At 35.6% G+C, this 17462-nt stretch overlaps 2 protein-coding genes across 6 annotated transcripts; one reads left to right on the top strand and one right to left on the bottom strand.

Annotated features, from left to right (window-relative positions):
• The first annotated feature begins 1768 nt into the window (after positions 1-1768).
• LOC106379967 (putative invertase inhibitor) lies at positions 1769-2700 on the top strand. Its single transcript, XM_013819808.3, has one exon. The coding sequence runs from the start codon at positions 1977-1979 to the stop codon at positions 2583-2585; it is 609 nt and encodes a 202-aa protein (XP_013675262.1). The 5' UTR covers positions 1769-1976; the 3' UTR covers positions 2586-2700.
• A 1059-nt stretch (positions 2701-3759) lies between these two features.
• Positions 3760-10332, bottom strand: LOC106378853. 5 transcript variants are annotated; one of them, XM_048760600.1, is made up of 9 exons: positions 10308-10332; positions 6197-6484; positions 6022-6103; positions 5810-5885; positions 5437-5517; positions 5208-5344; positions 4775-5030; positions 4639-4702; positions 3760-4549 (listed from the first exon to the last, which is right to left on the bottom strand). In XM_048760600.1, exons 1-9 carry the CDS (start codon positions 10315-10317, stop codon positions 3927-3929), a joined length of 1617 nt encoding a protein of 538 aa, XP_048616557.1. In that variant the 5' UTR covers positions 10318-10332; the 3' UTR covers positions 3760-3926. The 5 variants fall into 5 exon arrangements, with proteins under 5 accessions (XP_048616557.1, XP_048616558.1, XP_048616559.1 ...); XM_048760601.1 differs by lacking the exon at positions 10308-10332 and adding an exon at positions 6847-7041; XM_048760602.1 differs by lacking the exon at positions 10308-10332 and adding an exon at positions 6847-7041 and having other exon boundaries at positions 6218-6484.
• Between the last annotated feature and the right edge of the window lie 7130 nt (positions 10333-17462).

The raw sequence follows: 17462 nt of genomic DNA, 5'->3' as shown, positions 1-17462 counted from the left end.
TACTAATATTGTTAAAATTCTCACATTAAAAACAATTTTGATCAATGGTTTAACTTTATTTGCTATAACAAGATACAAATGATCACAAAATCATATGAATAAGAAGTTTTATATAATAGATATTCAGATTAAATGTATATATATATATATTAATATTATTAAAATTAAACTATATACCATATAAAAATACATAAATATGTTAATTTCAAATTTTTCATTGCAAAAATATTGAGACCTTAATATTTTAATTTTAAAATTTGTATTGAATTTTTAAAAACGATTATAAATTACTAAAATTATTGAAAATTGCAGATTGAAAATTTTGTAATTAATGGTTTAATTTTTTGGTACAAAAAATATACAAATGTTCATAAAATTATATGAGTAGGAAGCCTTAATTAATATATATTCATATTAAAATATACTATATATCTATGTTAATATCATTTAAATTTAATTCTATAACATTTAAAATAAATAAAATGATTTTTTTTTAAATTTATTTACCAATAAAAATTATTGTATCAATACGACTGTTTTCCTACTAATTTCGTAGTCGGAAAATTCATGTTTTCTTGTAGTGTTTCTCATATTGTTTACAAACCAACCAACCAATCAATATGCTAGTTCTGAGTTATTTACTGCTTTATAATTTATTGCCTAGCTTAATCATTGACTGTTTTAGATCTATTGTGTGTTCTCGCTCCTTGTGGATTCAATCCATAAGTACTGCAACTGAACCTCTTATTTGAGAGAGTAAAAATCAATCTAGGATAATTTGAGTGATATAATCATACTACATTCTTCCTCCGATATACCTGCCATAGACACTGTAGATTTCTCTAGACTCATGCATAAGCCTGACCACACAACAAACTCATCGAAAATAGAGAGAACACCCTCTATAATCTTTGGAACCTTTCCCAAAGACCCGAGTCATCAACAAAACAAATTAAGATGTGTGTGCAAGAGAGAGATTAGCATCGTGGATGAAACCTGAATCTCTTCTGCACAACTTTATATCCTATGGGACAACACATTCATACACAGCACAAACAAGTAAAGAGAGAGAACATCATTGTTTCAAACCTCTTGAACTTTGAAAATATCCTGCTAATTCCTTCGTTTATTTGCACCTAAAAAGACATAGTCGTGATGTACAGTTTGATCCAATGTATGACTTTTCTAGGAAATCCAAGTGCCACCAAGAACACAGCTTACAAAGGCTTTAGATATATCAATTTTCATCGCACATCTTGGATATACAGTATTTTCATCGCACATCACACATGTTTCTACAATTCTTAAATGCGGTCGCCGCATAGTATTTGAGATGAAAACCTAAAGAATATTATGTCCTTTTGCTTGAAACTTCAGTGAAAACATTAACACACCACTTGTAGTCAATTTTCAGATGTGCAATAATAAAATTAACTTCTTTTTTTTTTTTTTTTTTTTTAACCTGGGGGTATCCCGGGCCTATGGAAGGGCCCAGACTAATCCCCAAGGGGAGGTGCAACCCACAGATAGATCCTCTCTCCGGGTATGCAAATGGGCCCTAAATCATGGACCCATATTCGTGTGGGGTGTCCAGAGACATCATGAGGTAATTCTCTCCGGCAGGGTTCGAACTCGCAACCTGGGTGCAGGAAGGAGCCCGTCCTTACCATTGGGCCATGATGTTCCGGACAATAATAAAATTAACTTTGATAAAAAAATTCCAATAATTTTTTTTTTGTTGTAAAGCGGAATGTTCTAAAGTCAATAATGCAGATCCAATAGCTTGAGTGATATAATTGTATTAGAGTAGAAGCAAGTGAAACCCCTCATTGATAATGCTTTACTCAACCATCCCTATTCATCCATCTAAATATTCCCACAACATGATACGACATCGCTACACACTCATCTCTATATATACACCAAATAAAACAGCCTTTAACACCTAGACTCTCTCACAATTGCAAAGAAAAACAATGAATCTCTCTCATCTCTTGTTCTTCTCCTTCTTACTTCTCCTTGTCTTCCAAGTAAGGTCAACGGATGATATGATCGAAGAAACCTGCAAAACATGTGCATCCAAATCTACGATCTTCGATTACAACTTCTGCATGTCCTCTCTTAACAACTCTCCAATATCTCCTCCTCCTCTTCTTCCGACCGATCTTTCTTTTCTTGCCCTAACTCCAATGCTCCAAGCTCTAGACAACGCGACAGCAACAGCTTCCACTATTCAACAACTAATGAGTGAGGGAGGAGGATTCGAAGACGACGTTTACGGCCGTGCTTGCCTTCGTGACTGCCTCGAGCTTTACGAAGATGCGGCGGAGAGACTGGAAGAAGCCGTGATGGTTTTTGTTGCTAGGGGAGAGATAGAGACTGTAAAGGTAATGGTCAGCGCCGCCATGGAAGCTGCCACGACATGTGAGACTGGTTTTATGGAGAGAGACGGCGGTGACGGTGGGGGTGGTGCGATGACGTGGACGTCTCCGATTGGCGGTAGGAATTATAAGTTGTTTGAGTTGGGTGAGATTGCTCTTTGTATCATCAACATGATCTCTCCTGTGTCATCTATGTCTTTGTGATTAGTTTCATTTTTCAGTTTTTTTTTCTTCAAGTAAATGATATGTACTAATAGTATGTTTGTAAATGTATAGTTACGATTAAAGACTTTAGGGATGATTGTTTGTTTTACGTAAATTTTTGTTTAAACATATAGAAAACATTGGATAGACATAATTTCCTTCGATGTATTATGTTAACCAAACAAGAATTTGGACATGTAAGTTTGTATATTCAGATGTTTTATCCGGAAAAAACAGAGTACTGATATTTGTTCAATGTCAGAAATGAACATCATCCAGATAAACTATCTAATAAATAAGTTTTGAAAACTCTAGCAAAAACAATTGAATTTATTTGGCTAAACTAAATTAAAACATTTGGGGATAAAGATGATTCGTTAAAAATATAGCAAAGGATGAATATACATTTATTAGATAGAATCATTTGAATAAAAATTTCAGATGAACAAACATATTGTATTTAAATTTTATTTTACAATCATTCCAAAAATATCAAAAATCACATTTTTACTATAACATATTTTCAGCAAACGAACATGCTTTTAATGATTTCTTATAAGAACACCACAAAATTTATTTAAGCTGTCAATCAAATCAAGAACATTATCTTATTTTTCTAAAATCGAAATAAAATAGGGAATAATTGGTTAAGAAGTCGCTTTATATCAAAATAATTTTAGTCACGTACGACGATGTTCGCCTCACACCAAATTGCATGGTTGTTACATTAACTTTTCATTTTAAAAAATTCATACAAATTATTAGTGTTTCTGATATCTAATTTTGTTAAAATAGCAGTGTGACCCATTGATAAAAGTATGGTCCAACTATTATTTCTTTTATCTTTATCATTATTTAGAATATTATTTATTATGTTTTATGTCATTAAACCTATATTTAAATTACCAATTGAAAAGACCTAAAAAAAGGTAAAACAAAAAATATACCCGCTCTTCTTAAAAAGATTTAAGGACGGGTCAGAATCTAGTAATCCTTTTAATACACTAGCGGGTATTCTCATAATTCATGTTGAAAGTAAATGATCTAGCAACATACTAGATACTAACTATACACTGGTTGGAAGTTAAACATAGCTTTCTGAATTTATAAAGTTAAAGAGATCCGTTAACTAACTCTGTTTCGGATAAAAATCTCTAAACTAAATAATTTAATGTGAAAACCAAATTCTAACTTTGTTTAATAGGAAAAGACATAACCAAACCGGTCTCATCATATCTTGTCCCAAACAAAATCCAAAATCTGAATAGTAAACAAAAGCTACCACATTCATCGATATGATACAACAAATCACAACACAAACGCAGCTACAACCTCACCCATTCATCTTCTGCTGCTTAATCTATAAGACCAATCACGATCGTCCCTATCCCTATCCCTGTCCCAATCTCTATCCCTATCTCCTCTGTCTCTGTCTCTGTTCCTATCGTCTCTGTCCCAGTCTCTATCCCTGTCCCATCCTCTGTTCCTATCTTTGTTTCTGTCTCTGTCCATGAAATCAGAATCACGAGAAGAATAATAATCCCTCTTACTTCTCTCGGTTAGCGATCTTTCCATGATTGGGCTTCTTGATCTAGACCTAGGATCTTTTGAGCCATACCCGTAATCACTTCTACTACCATACCTTGGAGGATAACTAGACGGTTCAAAACCGAGCTGATCATCGTCTCTGTAATCATGTCCTCTGCCTGTTCTCTGCTGCCATCGGTTGTTGTTACTTCTGCTGCTCCTATGTGAAGGCGCAGCAGCTGCGTCCCAAAGCCACTCATCTGCGTTTTCTGGCAATGGAGCGTTAATTCCAGGGAACTCAACAGTCATCTTCATTTGTGGCTCTGGTGGGGTCGCCTTTTCCAAGATTTCGCCATCTTCACTCTCTATTTCCTCCTGAGTCTCCTCCATCTCATCTCCAAATATAGTGATTCCAGACATATGATCATCTTCTGGAGCTAGAAACGCAGCACAGTAAGAAACAAGGAGAGCTCAAGTTCTTTTTGCATGAGCACTAACGATAGTAAAACAGAGCAGGAAAGCTTACCTAAGTATCCCGGAGGGTATCCAATCTCTCGCATTCTGTTAAGCCATGGAGGTGGGTCTAGTTCCTTCACAAGAGGCAACGAAGCAGTTAGAATCCAACACAGAGCTAGTATTATGCACAGAAAATCAAAAGTTACCCCAAGATTCAGAAGCTGGCGTGTCTCTGCATCAAGCGTGCCTGGTTTCAAGCCATCGTACTTTCCACTTTGAGCTTTTTGATAATATCGCGATGGTAGACGAGACCCAGTGTTTTGATTTCGTTTGGATTTCTGAAGCTTCCGGGCACTATTAACTGCTGCTCGGTCAAAAGGCTTTGGACATTCTCTCAAGGAGTGACTATAGCCGCCACAGTTGAAACAACGTGGAGGATCATCATCAATAATCTCCACTCCCCTGGAACAATAGAGAGACATGGAATGTTACAAGGCACCCGGTGACGAAAGGCCCCCTTTAACACAATCATTGTTAGGTTGTTCTACAGTATACTGTTAGCAAAACATAATAGAGGATGCATCACAATCTATGGAACGTAAAACTAGAAACACGAGGACATTATTAGATTCGATTTACCCTTGCAAGCTGATTGGTCCACCCGCTGAATTCGAACCAAGTGAAAATTTACGGTCATAAAGAGGAGTGGTGCTACTTTCCACTAGAACAAATTCTTCCAACGGCTTAGGACCAGTTTGATTGTCGATCCAGAATGACTGCATATGCAAGAAAGTATCAGTTGACATGTATTATCGTTATGGACACTTAATAAGCTTTTAATTAGCGTTTTGATAACACTTTCACTCACCACAGACGACGTCTTCTGCAATCCAATGCGTAAGGCGGGGAAATACGTCTCCTCGCCAGATTCTAATGGCTGTTCTTGATCCTGAGAGCATATAAACCAATGAAAGATTCTACCTTAAAAGTCTCATACATGATAAACATGTGAAGAAAATTCTACTTCATTGCTAATATGGCTAACAAATATCTCGTACAAGTATAGTTAATTGTAGGGTTCAATCTAGTAACAGACTCTTGCAAACTTTCTCGGCCTCATGTCTAGTAAGAATTCTCTTAAACCAAAATACTAATTGATCAAAAGTTATAACATTCACTGCTATATTGGCCACAGATACCAATTAAGAAGAGAGTAAATGAACTTCTCCATTCAGAGATACCTGAGCCTGTGAAGTATATTCTGCCTCCCATTCTGACCATTGCTGTAATAAACTTTCCAGCTTCTGCTTACTAGCTCTGAAAGATAAAATCCATTGAGAATGGTAAAGCACATAATCACAGCGATGCTTGACAATTACAATTTTAAAGTTTACAAGGAAGCATCACTTTCATTGCAACTTGAAACCAAATGCAGTTGAGTTATGAATCTAACCTCGTTAAGCGCGTAAAAGTAACATGGACCGTAGGTTGCTGTTGGTCAGACACTGTTTGGGGTCTTGTAACACCCGAATTAGCTGTGACAAGGAGTTATGGTAAAACAGAAGAAGATAACAGAATCCCAGACATGGAGTCTTGACTTAGCAAATAATGATTTAAGTGCAAGCAACCTTCAAGCAAAAGAAGGATACAACAAACATCCAAAGCGGTCTCCTTGTGGATACGCAGTTTCTCATCTACCGCCACAACGTGACTAACCTGCTCTGCTGATATTTCGCCACCCACAGTTGTCAAATCCTCTTCCACTAGATCTAAATCTCTTCCCATGCGCTCCTCATTATCAACTAAAAGATTAGCTTCAGGTGACCCACTCCCAGATTCAAGGCCATTGTTCTCTACTTTCAAACCAGAACTGCCTGAAGCTGGTAGTAGGTCAAGCGCATCCTCAGCTTCCATCTCTAAACAAAAAAAGTGAAAGCTTTTATATCACTAAAACCACCCACAAAAAAAAAAAAAAAAAACCCTGAAACGACATTTAATTCAAGACCAAAACAAGATTTAGATCATTCAGTAAAGAGAATCAACAAACTTAACGCCACAACAAAGTTTTGTAGATTAACTTTAATTAGGGTTCAAAATTCGAATCTAGTCGAATTCGAAACGTAAGGCATATGCGAAGATTAAAGTAGAGAAATTTTCGTAATTTTTTTTTAAAAAAGGAAGATGAAACGACGCGAAACAGCAAAATCTACAACATCTCCTCTGCTTATTTTCAAAATGGAGAGGATTTGGAAGATTTCACAGAAGCTTTTCTAGTTACCTACTCAACGCGAGTTTAAGGAAGCAGGAGAGGAGTGAAGGAAGCAGCAACAATGGGCGATAGATAGATAGAGAGATCTGTGAGAGAGATTCTAAAGGAAGCAAGGAAGGAAGGCTATATTTTTTATCCATTCGCCTAAGAGTCAATAATCATATGCTACGCAACACACCCCCTTACTATGGTCATTGTTATAAGCTTACCAAAACTTTGGTCATTGTTAATTGGGAAACTAATTTATTTTTTATTGAATAAAAGGATTAGTCAAGTTTTAGGATTTTTTTGCTAAAATAGAACCAAAAACAGATTTGTTGCTCTTTGTCATAAATCATTTTTCCATGAATCGTTTCTATAATTCCAATATTGTTATTCATGATATTTCGTTCATTCGATATCATCAAATATCGTGTCTCAAGCGATTGTACGGCTTTCCGCATGGCCGGAGACCCTCTATGAACAAACATGACTGGCTGCATGAGTTCGTTGAGATGTCTACACAGGAATCAAAACTTAGTAATAATCAAAAATGAGCATTATGAGTTTTTTTTAAGGTTCATATTGCTCGTTTTTTTCTATAAAAAAGTAACAAAACGTTTTTGAATATCATTTTTTTATTTTATATAAAAATAGAAAAAGATACTACTGTAATATATAAAAAAAATTATAAGAAAGTAAGGTGATTGAATCCGCTGAACTTGGGTGAGAGATGTTACTTCGAGGAACGACAAAGCTCGTGTGTCTACGAGAAGCTTCATGAGTCGAACAATTGAGGAAATATGAAAAATTATAAATATTGAGTGTAACATACAAGAACACATATTAAAATATCTTTGTTAAATAATTTTTGGTGAAATATAATTTTTATTACTGCTCTCTGAAGACCAAAATATCCAATCTACTGTGTACGGATAAATAGAATGTAATTTCAGCTAATTACACAATTATTTTCAGCAACACTTAGAATACGCAATCTACATATTCTGCATTCAGTTGCAAACGTAAAATATATAATTTATAGTTTTTTCTACGATTTGAAGTTTTGCTGATTGCATCTTCTAAAGTTTGTTCACTAACCCTGCTAACAAGAAAATAAATTTTACTAACATATTTATGTGGATGATTAGTTGGGTCGAAAATGCGTTAGACGTGAGTCGGACGGTTAGTTTGGGTCTAAGGGCATCTCCAACCTCACTCTATTTTTCACTTTAAAATAGAGTTTAGAGTAAAAATACTACAATGCTACTCTATTTCTCATTCTATAATAAAATGAAAAATAGGTTTACTCCAAATATAGAGTAACTTGTTTTTTTTATTCATCACTTTATTTTCTACTCTATAATAGAGTACCATTGAAGAAAACTCAAATTATATTATAGAGTTAATCTGTTTTAGAGTAAAAATAGAGTAAATCATTGGAGATGGTCAAAGAACATCTCTAACTCCTCTCTATTTTTCACTCTAAAATAGAGTTTAGAGTAAAATTACTCCAATGGTACTCTATTTTTTACTCTACAATAGAATAAAAAATGAGTTTACTCTATATATAGAATAAGTTGTTTTTTCTTTGTTCATAACTCTATTTTTTACTCTAAAATAGAGTATCATTGGAGTATAACTCAACTCTATTACAAAGTTACTCTATTTTAGAGTAAAAATAGAGTGAATTATTGAAAATGGTCTAATAAGTTGTAGAAAAATTGGAGATTAATCGAAATTAGTTTTAAGGTTTTATGTATATATAAGTATATATATATATATTTATATTTGTATAGGAATGCCAATCAAAAGCATTGGCTCTAGGGAAATTGATTAACTCCACATATAATAATTTTACATCTATCTTTATAACTAGCAGTTTATTAACCTTAAACTACTAATAAAATTTCTCGATAGCACTAAAACAATAGATCCGATTTGTAATGGCTGTAGTTTTAAAAATTTTACTGTAGAAAAAAAATTGTAGATTTTTTGTTGCGCTTTTAAATTTTATTTATGTAGAATTTTATGGAAATTCCCAAAATATTGTTGTGGATATTTGGCTCTACAGAATACTTGTACAGCTGTAGATTATTTCAAAAGCTGTGATTTTAATTTTTTTTTATTAAAGTTTAACTGCTGTGAATTTAGTGCTCTATAAATAAATGAGGACTAGGATAAGATCTGCGCCTTGTGCAAGGTGAATTTATTTGTATATATTATCGATAATAATTTTATATATCTAATCATTTTATTTATACATATACAATGTTTTTTGTTGTAATTATATAATTTCTTTCCGATGGACCGGAATAATTTTTATTAAAAATTGTGAAACTAAACTCTAATTAATATATCATGGATTGATCGGATTGGATATTAAGCAATTTATGACATAAAAACTTTATTTTTTCTACCGAACACATTCTTGAAAAAAATGAACAGTACTGTTTCCACAGTTGAATTATTTTGACTTTTATCTTTCATATGGTTTTGAAAGGTTTCAGGTCAACCATCGAATTCATACATGTCATTTTAATACTTTTAGTCGTATGTTTAAGGAAAACTTACATTTTTGTAATTCAAATTCGTTTTAAAAATTCAGAATATAACATATAAGAAAAATATAACATATAAGGTTTCCTCATTTTTGTAATTTAAAGTCGTTTTAAAAAAATTATAACATATAAGGTTTTCTCATTTTTGTAAATAACATATAACATAAACCATAATGTTTATCAAATAATTGAGAAATATTATGCGACTATTATTTTGTTTGTCACCTTTCGGCTAGTTAGTGACCGTTCACACTAATTTGCATTAACTATCATTTCACAACTTTTAGATGGTGATTTTTTCAAACTTGTATAACCGTTTACGTAAGTTCCACAATCTTGCTTGCAATCAATTCTATTTTCAGATTAAAGACCAAAATGATTATTCTTTTCCGTAACGTAAATACTTAACCATTTTGATCTTTATGCTCTTTGATTACACCGACTCTTTTCGATGATGAATGGTTATGATTGTTGACTGATTATTCAATTTCCAAATCAACAACAACCCATTTATTCAATGATCGACATCTAAGCCCTTTACGGCATCGTAAGATTCTAATGTTTCATACAATTATCAAACACTCGTTCGAGTGCATTGGTTTCATTACGATGCCATACGGATTCGATAGATTACGAGACCGTACACTAATGAGATTACGAGACCGTCAGACAAAGCACGACTACATACGGCCTCCATACTAAAAATCTAAATAATTAAATCATGAACACTCTTTAAAACGGATTCATCCGTATATATTCATGAACTAACGAGAATCTATTCTAGAATGAATTAATTAAATATAGATAGGCTCTGATACCAAATGTAAGATAAACTTTTATGATTTCAATTATGAAATCTACACCAAGACCTAATCTAGATTTGATTTAATTCAATCCTAACACATTTCTATAGAAGGTAAAAACACTAACCTTGATCCATGCTTGGATGCAATTCCATCAATTGATCTTCTCCTCTTTAACCTTCTCTTTGGTGATTTCTTTGATGGATAAGAAATTTCAAACCTTCCTTAATCTCTCTTTATGATAATCATTACTATTATAGGTGTGTTTTTGGAGAAACTTTCACGTCAACCATATAGTATGATGTACGTGAGCCTTTTATAATAATCAAAGAGTTGTGTGTAACCAACACAACTCTCCAATACATCTCTTCGGTCTTTTAACCGTATTAGTGCACCATAGTATATAATCATATGTTTTAAATCTTATGGTAATATATTCCTTTATTATTACCTTTAATATATGATCATGAGATTAAAGATATTTATAAATACAAGGTAAAGTAAGAGGGTTATCAATACACCCATATTCTAACTGATCAATCACGGTATCGTCTTTTATATTAGAATCCAAAACGTTAATATGAACTTAATCTTTATATTGAATCAATAGACACATATGTCATATAAAAAATATAAAATATTCTTACAAGAGTTACTAGCTACGCCCTATTCTAGCAAGGGAAAAACCCCTGATAGAACAGAACATGGAGGAAACTGCGAAGGCAGGGTTGGAGCGAGTTTTATATGCCTTCCTTCTACTTTTTTACGAGCATTTCTCGCTCCTCGTCTGGGCAGTCTGAACCCATAATGTCAATCGGATCTTTTGGAGCAATAGAATCCGGAGCTTAAAAACTAGTATCTGCACCCTCCTTCTCTTTCACCAAGTACGGAAATGAGGAGCCTTGAACCTTTAACGATTCTGATGATATATTTAGCCTCTTGGTGGGATTATAACGATGGCCAATCATAAATTTTTTTGTTACACTACTTTTTCCTATATTAATTGTTTCTACATTCTTCTACAAGTTTATAAAAATGCTCACCCGTCGCTGTTGCTCACATAACAAGGATAATTTCAACTTTTCCCCTTATTCACATGATTTTAAGAAGACATATTTGACACAATTTCTTCTTTCATCATCTCTAACATAAGTAGTCATAAATTTAGAGTGAATGTACTAAACACAAATCACAATTGACATATTATATTTTAAAAACTGTAAATGTCATCATAAACTCCACCCCCTCGGCAACAAGAAAAACCTTGCGCATACATTGTTTTAGTAGATACTCCCTCTGTTTTTATTTGTAAGTAGTTTTAGTTAAAAATGTGAATATTAAAAAAACTTTTACTTTTGAAAAACTAACATTTAATACATAAATTCAACCAATAATAAAAATATATGAATTATTTGATTGGTCACACAACATGTAATAAATGTAAAAAGTGCTTTGGATTATGTAAACATCTTACATTATGAAACAAACATTTTTTGGTAAAACTAGTTACGTATCAAAACAGAGGGAGTATAAAAGATGTGAATGTGAAATAAATACTCTATAAGGATGATAGTTTTTAGTGTATAAAATGATGATCCCGTCTCTTTGTGACTTAGGATTTAAGGATGGTGGATTCTGGGTTTAATGGATAAAGATCATTACTAGAAACAGAGGATTTCATTTCAAAATCTGTAGAGAATCGACCTTGGCTGTTCTTGTAATAAGTAAATCGACACACCAATATGTTTGGCGAGTTCTTTCCAAACCGGAGACAAACTCTATATCACTATGAATCGAAAACGTTACAAGCTTCGCACTAGTTGCGTGTTCTATGCTTTAGAGAGTATATATGTTTCTGTGTTTTACAATCTCGAGTAGAGACCTCTATTTATACTAGACCTAATCATGTTAATCCTTGTTGCATAAGGAATAACATATGTCCTAAAACTATAAGGAATTACATTCCTTATCGGACTTAGACTAACCCATATTCTTTATGTCTTGTTTCATGTCCAAAACCGAAGCCCATAAGCAGCCCACCAGATGGCCCAAGAGACACAAGCCTCACATTCTCCACCTTGACTCTTTGGCCTCACTCATCGACTTCTCCGTCTCTCTCTCTTTCTCCTTTGGCGACCAGAAGCTTCGACGAGCTCACCGCTTCGTCTTCTCCGACGATCATCTGTTCCTCAACGCCGTCTTCACGGAGATGCATGCCTTCTCCGATTCTCGCTCCTCTCTATCTCGCCCCGGCTGTAACGTCTCTCTCCTTCGATTCCCCGTGACCAAGACAAGATCCCGACTTCACCGTCGCTCGTCTTCACCGGAGATTGCTCTCACCGCCTTCACCATTGAAAATCCAGGTTCCGTTTGCTCTTCTCATGTCTGTTTCCTTAGACATCGACCAAACCTTAACCTTTGATTTCAATTTCTTTCCAGCTCGTGCCTTGATGAATCTGTTGTAGATTCGTGATTATTAAGTGACAAAGCCACTCAACTTCTCCTCACGCCACCTTTGAAAAGAAAACCGAACCAGAACTTGTCAAAAGACCAAAAGGTATCCTCTTTTGTTTTGACTTTCCTTCCTGTATACATACGTGTCTTTAAGCCCTCCTAGAAACCTGTAATGAAAGATTATTTTGCTGAATAATTAAACATATCTCCTTGTTTAATGTTATAGCTCATGGTGTTGACGTCTCTTCACCATCGTTACTTCCGTAAGGTAATCAAATAGAATTGTTGCTTCAATTCTTTTAAGAGCTTTGAACTTGTGAATTAATAACCATGTATTCACAGCTCTGTTGAAGACGTTCCTTTCTGCAACATCACGTAATCCTTCAGGTATAACTTCTGATTCTTTTCTTTATAATGATTTTCCAGCTTCTGTTGAAGCTTAACCTCTGCATAAAAAATTCTTTGACTAGTATTCCTTGAAATAATTTTTGCAGATTCCTTTTCATAGTCAGCTCCTGTCTACACCCATCATTCTTCAAAGGTAATCTTCTACACTCAAATTAATCTTCTTCCCGAGCTTTATAGTAACCTTGTCAAACCATTAGTTTACTTTTCCTGAAACTGATATTTTCCTTTTGTGGCCTTTCCGCGAGGTGATCAACTCGACATCATTGTCACCTGCAGCCACGCGAGACCTTCTAAGGCAGAACCTTGAGGATCTCCAAGCATGTCTCGAACTTTTGTCCATGTACACACTTAGTTAGAAAATCTGCAGGGTTGATAGATGTGTGAATTTTGTGAACCGTAACGTCGCCAGCCTCAATTACGTCTCTCATAAAGTGTAGTCTAGTATCTATATGCTTAGTCCTTTCATGGAATCCTCCATTCTTAGCTAAGTGTATAGCACTTTGTGAATCTGAAAACACTCTCACATCATCTTGCTTGAATCCCAATTCACTAACAAACCCCTTAAGCCATAATGCTTCTTTAAAAGCTTCGGCTAATGCCATGTATTCTGATTCTGTCGTTGATAGTGCGACAATATGTTGGAGACCTTATCTCCAGCTTATAGTGTTGCCTCCGACTTGAAACACATATCCTGTAACGAATCTTCTTCTGTCCAAGTCTGTTGTATAGTCTGCATCACAGAATCCTCGTACCTTGAAGTCTTCTCCTTTAGTAAACAGTAGATCTGAATCTAGAGCTCCTTTAAGATATCTCATCACCCACTTAACCGCTTCCCAGTGTTTTCTTCCTGGCTTGCTCATATAACGGCTGATTAAGCCCACTGCGAAACATAAGTTTGGTCTAGATCCCACCATTGCATACATTAAACTTCCAACGGCTGACGCGTATGGAATCACGTTCATGAAACTTGCTTCCTCGTGCTCTTCTTTTTGTGTCAAACTTTTAAGCTTGAATTGTGGTCCGATAGGAGTAACCACAGCTTTGCTCTCTGCCATGTTAAAAGTTTCCAGCACCTTCTGTAGATACTTCCCTTGTGATAGTTTTAGAGTTCCTTTCTTCCTGTCTCTAATAATATCCATTCCAAGTATTCTTGAAGCTGCTCCAAGGTCCTTCATCTCAAACTCTCTCTTCAAGCTATCTTTGATTCTTTTAATTTCTTTAGAATCCTTAGATGCTATGAGCATGTCATCAACATAGATCAAGAGATAAACCATATGAGATAAGTCTGAACCTTTCATGTAGACACAAGGATCATATGCACTTCTTTCGAAGCCTTGTTGCTTCATGAAACTATCAAATCTCCTATTCCACTGTCTTGGTGACTGTTTTAATCCGTAAAGGGATTTCAACAGGAGACAAACTTGATCTTCCTTTCCCTCCTCAACGAAACCTTCTGGCTGTGCCATATAGATCTCCTCGTCTAACGTTTCGTATAGGAAAGCCGTTTTCACGTCTAGTTGTTCCAAATCTAGATCATAATTTGCAACAAGTGACAACATAATTCTAATCGACACGTGTTTCACCACTGGTGCAAAAACCTCTGTGTAGTCGATCCCTTCAACTTGTGAAAACCCTTTAGCTACTAATCTAGCTTTGTATCTCGGCTTCTCAATTCCAGGAATGCATTCTTTCAGCTTAAAAACCCACTTGTTGCCAATAATCTTCTTTTTCTCTGGTTTCTCAACCAGCTTCCAAGTCTTATTTTTCTCCAATGAATCCATCTCTTCTTGCATTCCCTCGTTCCATAACTTCCAGCTCTTACTCCTTCTTGCTTCCAAATAGGATTTAGGCTCATCCTTATTTATTTCTTCTGCTGTAGCTAGAGCATAAGCCACGCAATCTGAATCATCAAACCTAGACGGTTTCTTTACTTCTCTCCTGATTCTATCTCTAGCAAGAATGTAGTTGTCTAGATTTTCCTGTTGAGCTCCCACAACTTCTTCTTCACTTTCTGAGCTTGAAGATTCTGGTTCCGAGTTTTTTGATGCTAGAGAAACTCCACCTTGAACTGTATTCTCTGTTTTAGTGTCTGTAGTTGTGTTTGAAGGTCCTTGAATCAGCACAGGATTGAACGTTACCTTTTTTTATTTCCTTTTCTTCTCGCTGACTCCTTTAATGTCTTTAAACATCTCTTCCTCATTGAAAATCACGTTTCTGCTCACTGTACATCTTAGCTCTTCAGGTAACCACACTCGATAACCTTTAGTCCCCTCTGGATATCCCATGAAAACTCCTTTCATCGCTCTTGGACTGGTTTTGGCTTGAGTCACGTGAACATAAGCTGTACACCCGAACTTCCTTAGATGATTTAAGTCTGTTTTGGTTCCAGACCAAACCTCTGCCGGTAGTTTGAAGTTAATAGATGTACTGGGAGATCGGTTGATTAAGTAGACAGCTGTAGAAGCCGCTTCCGCCCAGAATTTTTGCTCTAAGCCTGCCTCTGTCAATATACATCTCACTTTCTCCATAATCGTACGGTTCATACGTTATGATACTCCGTTTTGCTGTGGAGTATAGATGCATGTTCTGTGTCTTTTAATCCCTGCTTCCTTACACAATGTGTCCATCTGTGTATTGCAGAACTCTAATCCGTTATCCGTCCTTAGACACTTCACTTTCTTTCCTGTCTCAGTTTCTACGCATGTTTTCCATTCCTTGAAGTTTTGAAACACTTCATTCTTTGATCTTAGGAAATAGATCCAAACTTTCCGAGAAAAATCATCAATGAATGTAACAAAATAGAAACATCCTCCGAGACTCTCTACCACCGAAGGTCAACCCCATAAATCTGAATGGATGTACTCTAGGACTTCCTTAGACGTGTGCTTGCCTTTTGGAAAGCTTAGCTTGTGTGCTTTACCCAGAACGCAATTCTCGCAAAACTCTAACGTCTTCACATCCTTTGCGTTTAAATATCCTTCCTTGACTAGAATATCCATGCCCTTTAGACTCATATGTCCAAGCCTAGAGTGCCACCTTTTAGTCAAATCGATATCAGGCCTTGCGACTGCAGCTTCACCATCCAATACTGTCCCTTGTAAGTAGTACAGACCATCACAGTATTTTCCAGAAATAACCTTCTGATCTCCTTTGTAAAACTGCACCATGAAGTCTTTGCCTTCGTATCTGCATCCCATCTTCTCCAATAAACCGTAGGAGATAAGGTTTCTGCCCATTGTAGGCATGTAACGAACATCAGTGAGAATCACGCTCGATCCATCATTATTCATGATCCTGATCTTCCAGATCCCTTTAATCTCGCTGATAGTGTTATTACCCATCAAAACCTTTCCTCCTTCTATGTCTTCAAGATCAAATAAGACATCTTTATTTGGGGTGATATGGAATGTACAGCCAGAATCAAGTACCCACTCGTCTTTAGTAGCTTGCTGGCTAGCCACTAATACTAATGGTTCCTCCTTCTCTTCTGCTATGTTGACTGAATTTGATGGCTTCTTTCTTTCTGGACACTGCTTTTTAAAATGTCCTTCCTTGCCACACGTCCAACATTCTTTAGAGAACTTAGGTCTTGATTTTGATCTGTTATTGCTTTTAGATCTAGCTCTCCAAGTCTTATCATTCTTCTTCTCACCTCTGCCTCTGTTGTCGCCAGCAAACAGCCCCTCTGAGTTATTTTTAGACTTGTTACGAAGTCCTTTCTCCCTTAATTTTACTTCCTTAGAATAGGCAGAGCTTGTAACATCTCGGACTGTTAAAGTCTCCTTCCCGCTTCCATACTTGAGAGCATCCACGAGAGACTCATACTGCTTAGGCAAGCTTGTTAGAATCTGAATAGCTTGGTCTTCTTCGCTAATCTTGATATCCAGACTAGCTAGATCAGCCACAAGTTTCAGGAACACATCTAAATTTTCCTCAATAGACTTATGTTCATCCATTTTGAAACCTTCATATCTTTGCTTCATGTAGATTCGATTAGGTAACGTCTTGGTTTGATACTCGGCTTCTAGAGCCTTCCACATAGCTAATGCTGTTCTCTCGTGCATGACTTTGCGTAGTATGAGATCAGATAGACAGACACTGATCAGGTTCTTGGTACGCAATTCCTTGTCTTGCTCCTTAGGATCAAGTTTAGTATCCTTCTGTTCTTCACCTTCAACCACCGTAGAAGGATCTTTCTCCTTAAGAACATACCCCAAACCAAAAATCTCTAACTGACATAGCATCTTGTATTTCCATAGACCAAAGTCACCCTTCCCATCGAACTTCTCCACTTCAAATTTCTTTGATGTTGCTTCCATCTCTCTATTTAACCCGAAAACTATTTGTTTCTTTGTTTGCAGGTTGATGTAACGCGCCGTGACCTTCAAGCTTCAATAACCACGAGCTGAGACCTTCTTAC

Source organism: Brassica napus, chromosome C6 (assembly GCF_020379485.1).
Source record: "Brassica napus cultivar Da-Ae chromosome C6, Da-Ae, whole genome shotgun sequence".
NCBI lineage: Eukaryota > Viridiplantae > Streptophyta > Magnoliopsida > Brassicales > Brassicaceae > Brassica > Brassica napus.
The sequence above is the reverse complement of the archived record's forward strand: the minus strand, read 5'-3'. Positions and strand labels throughout refer to the sequence as shown.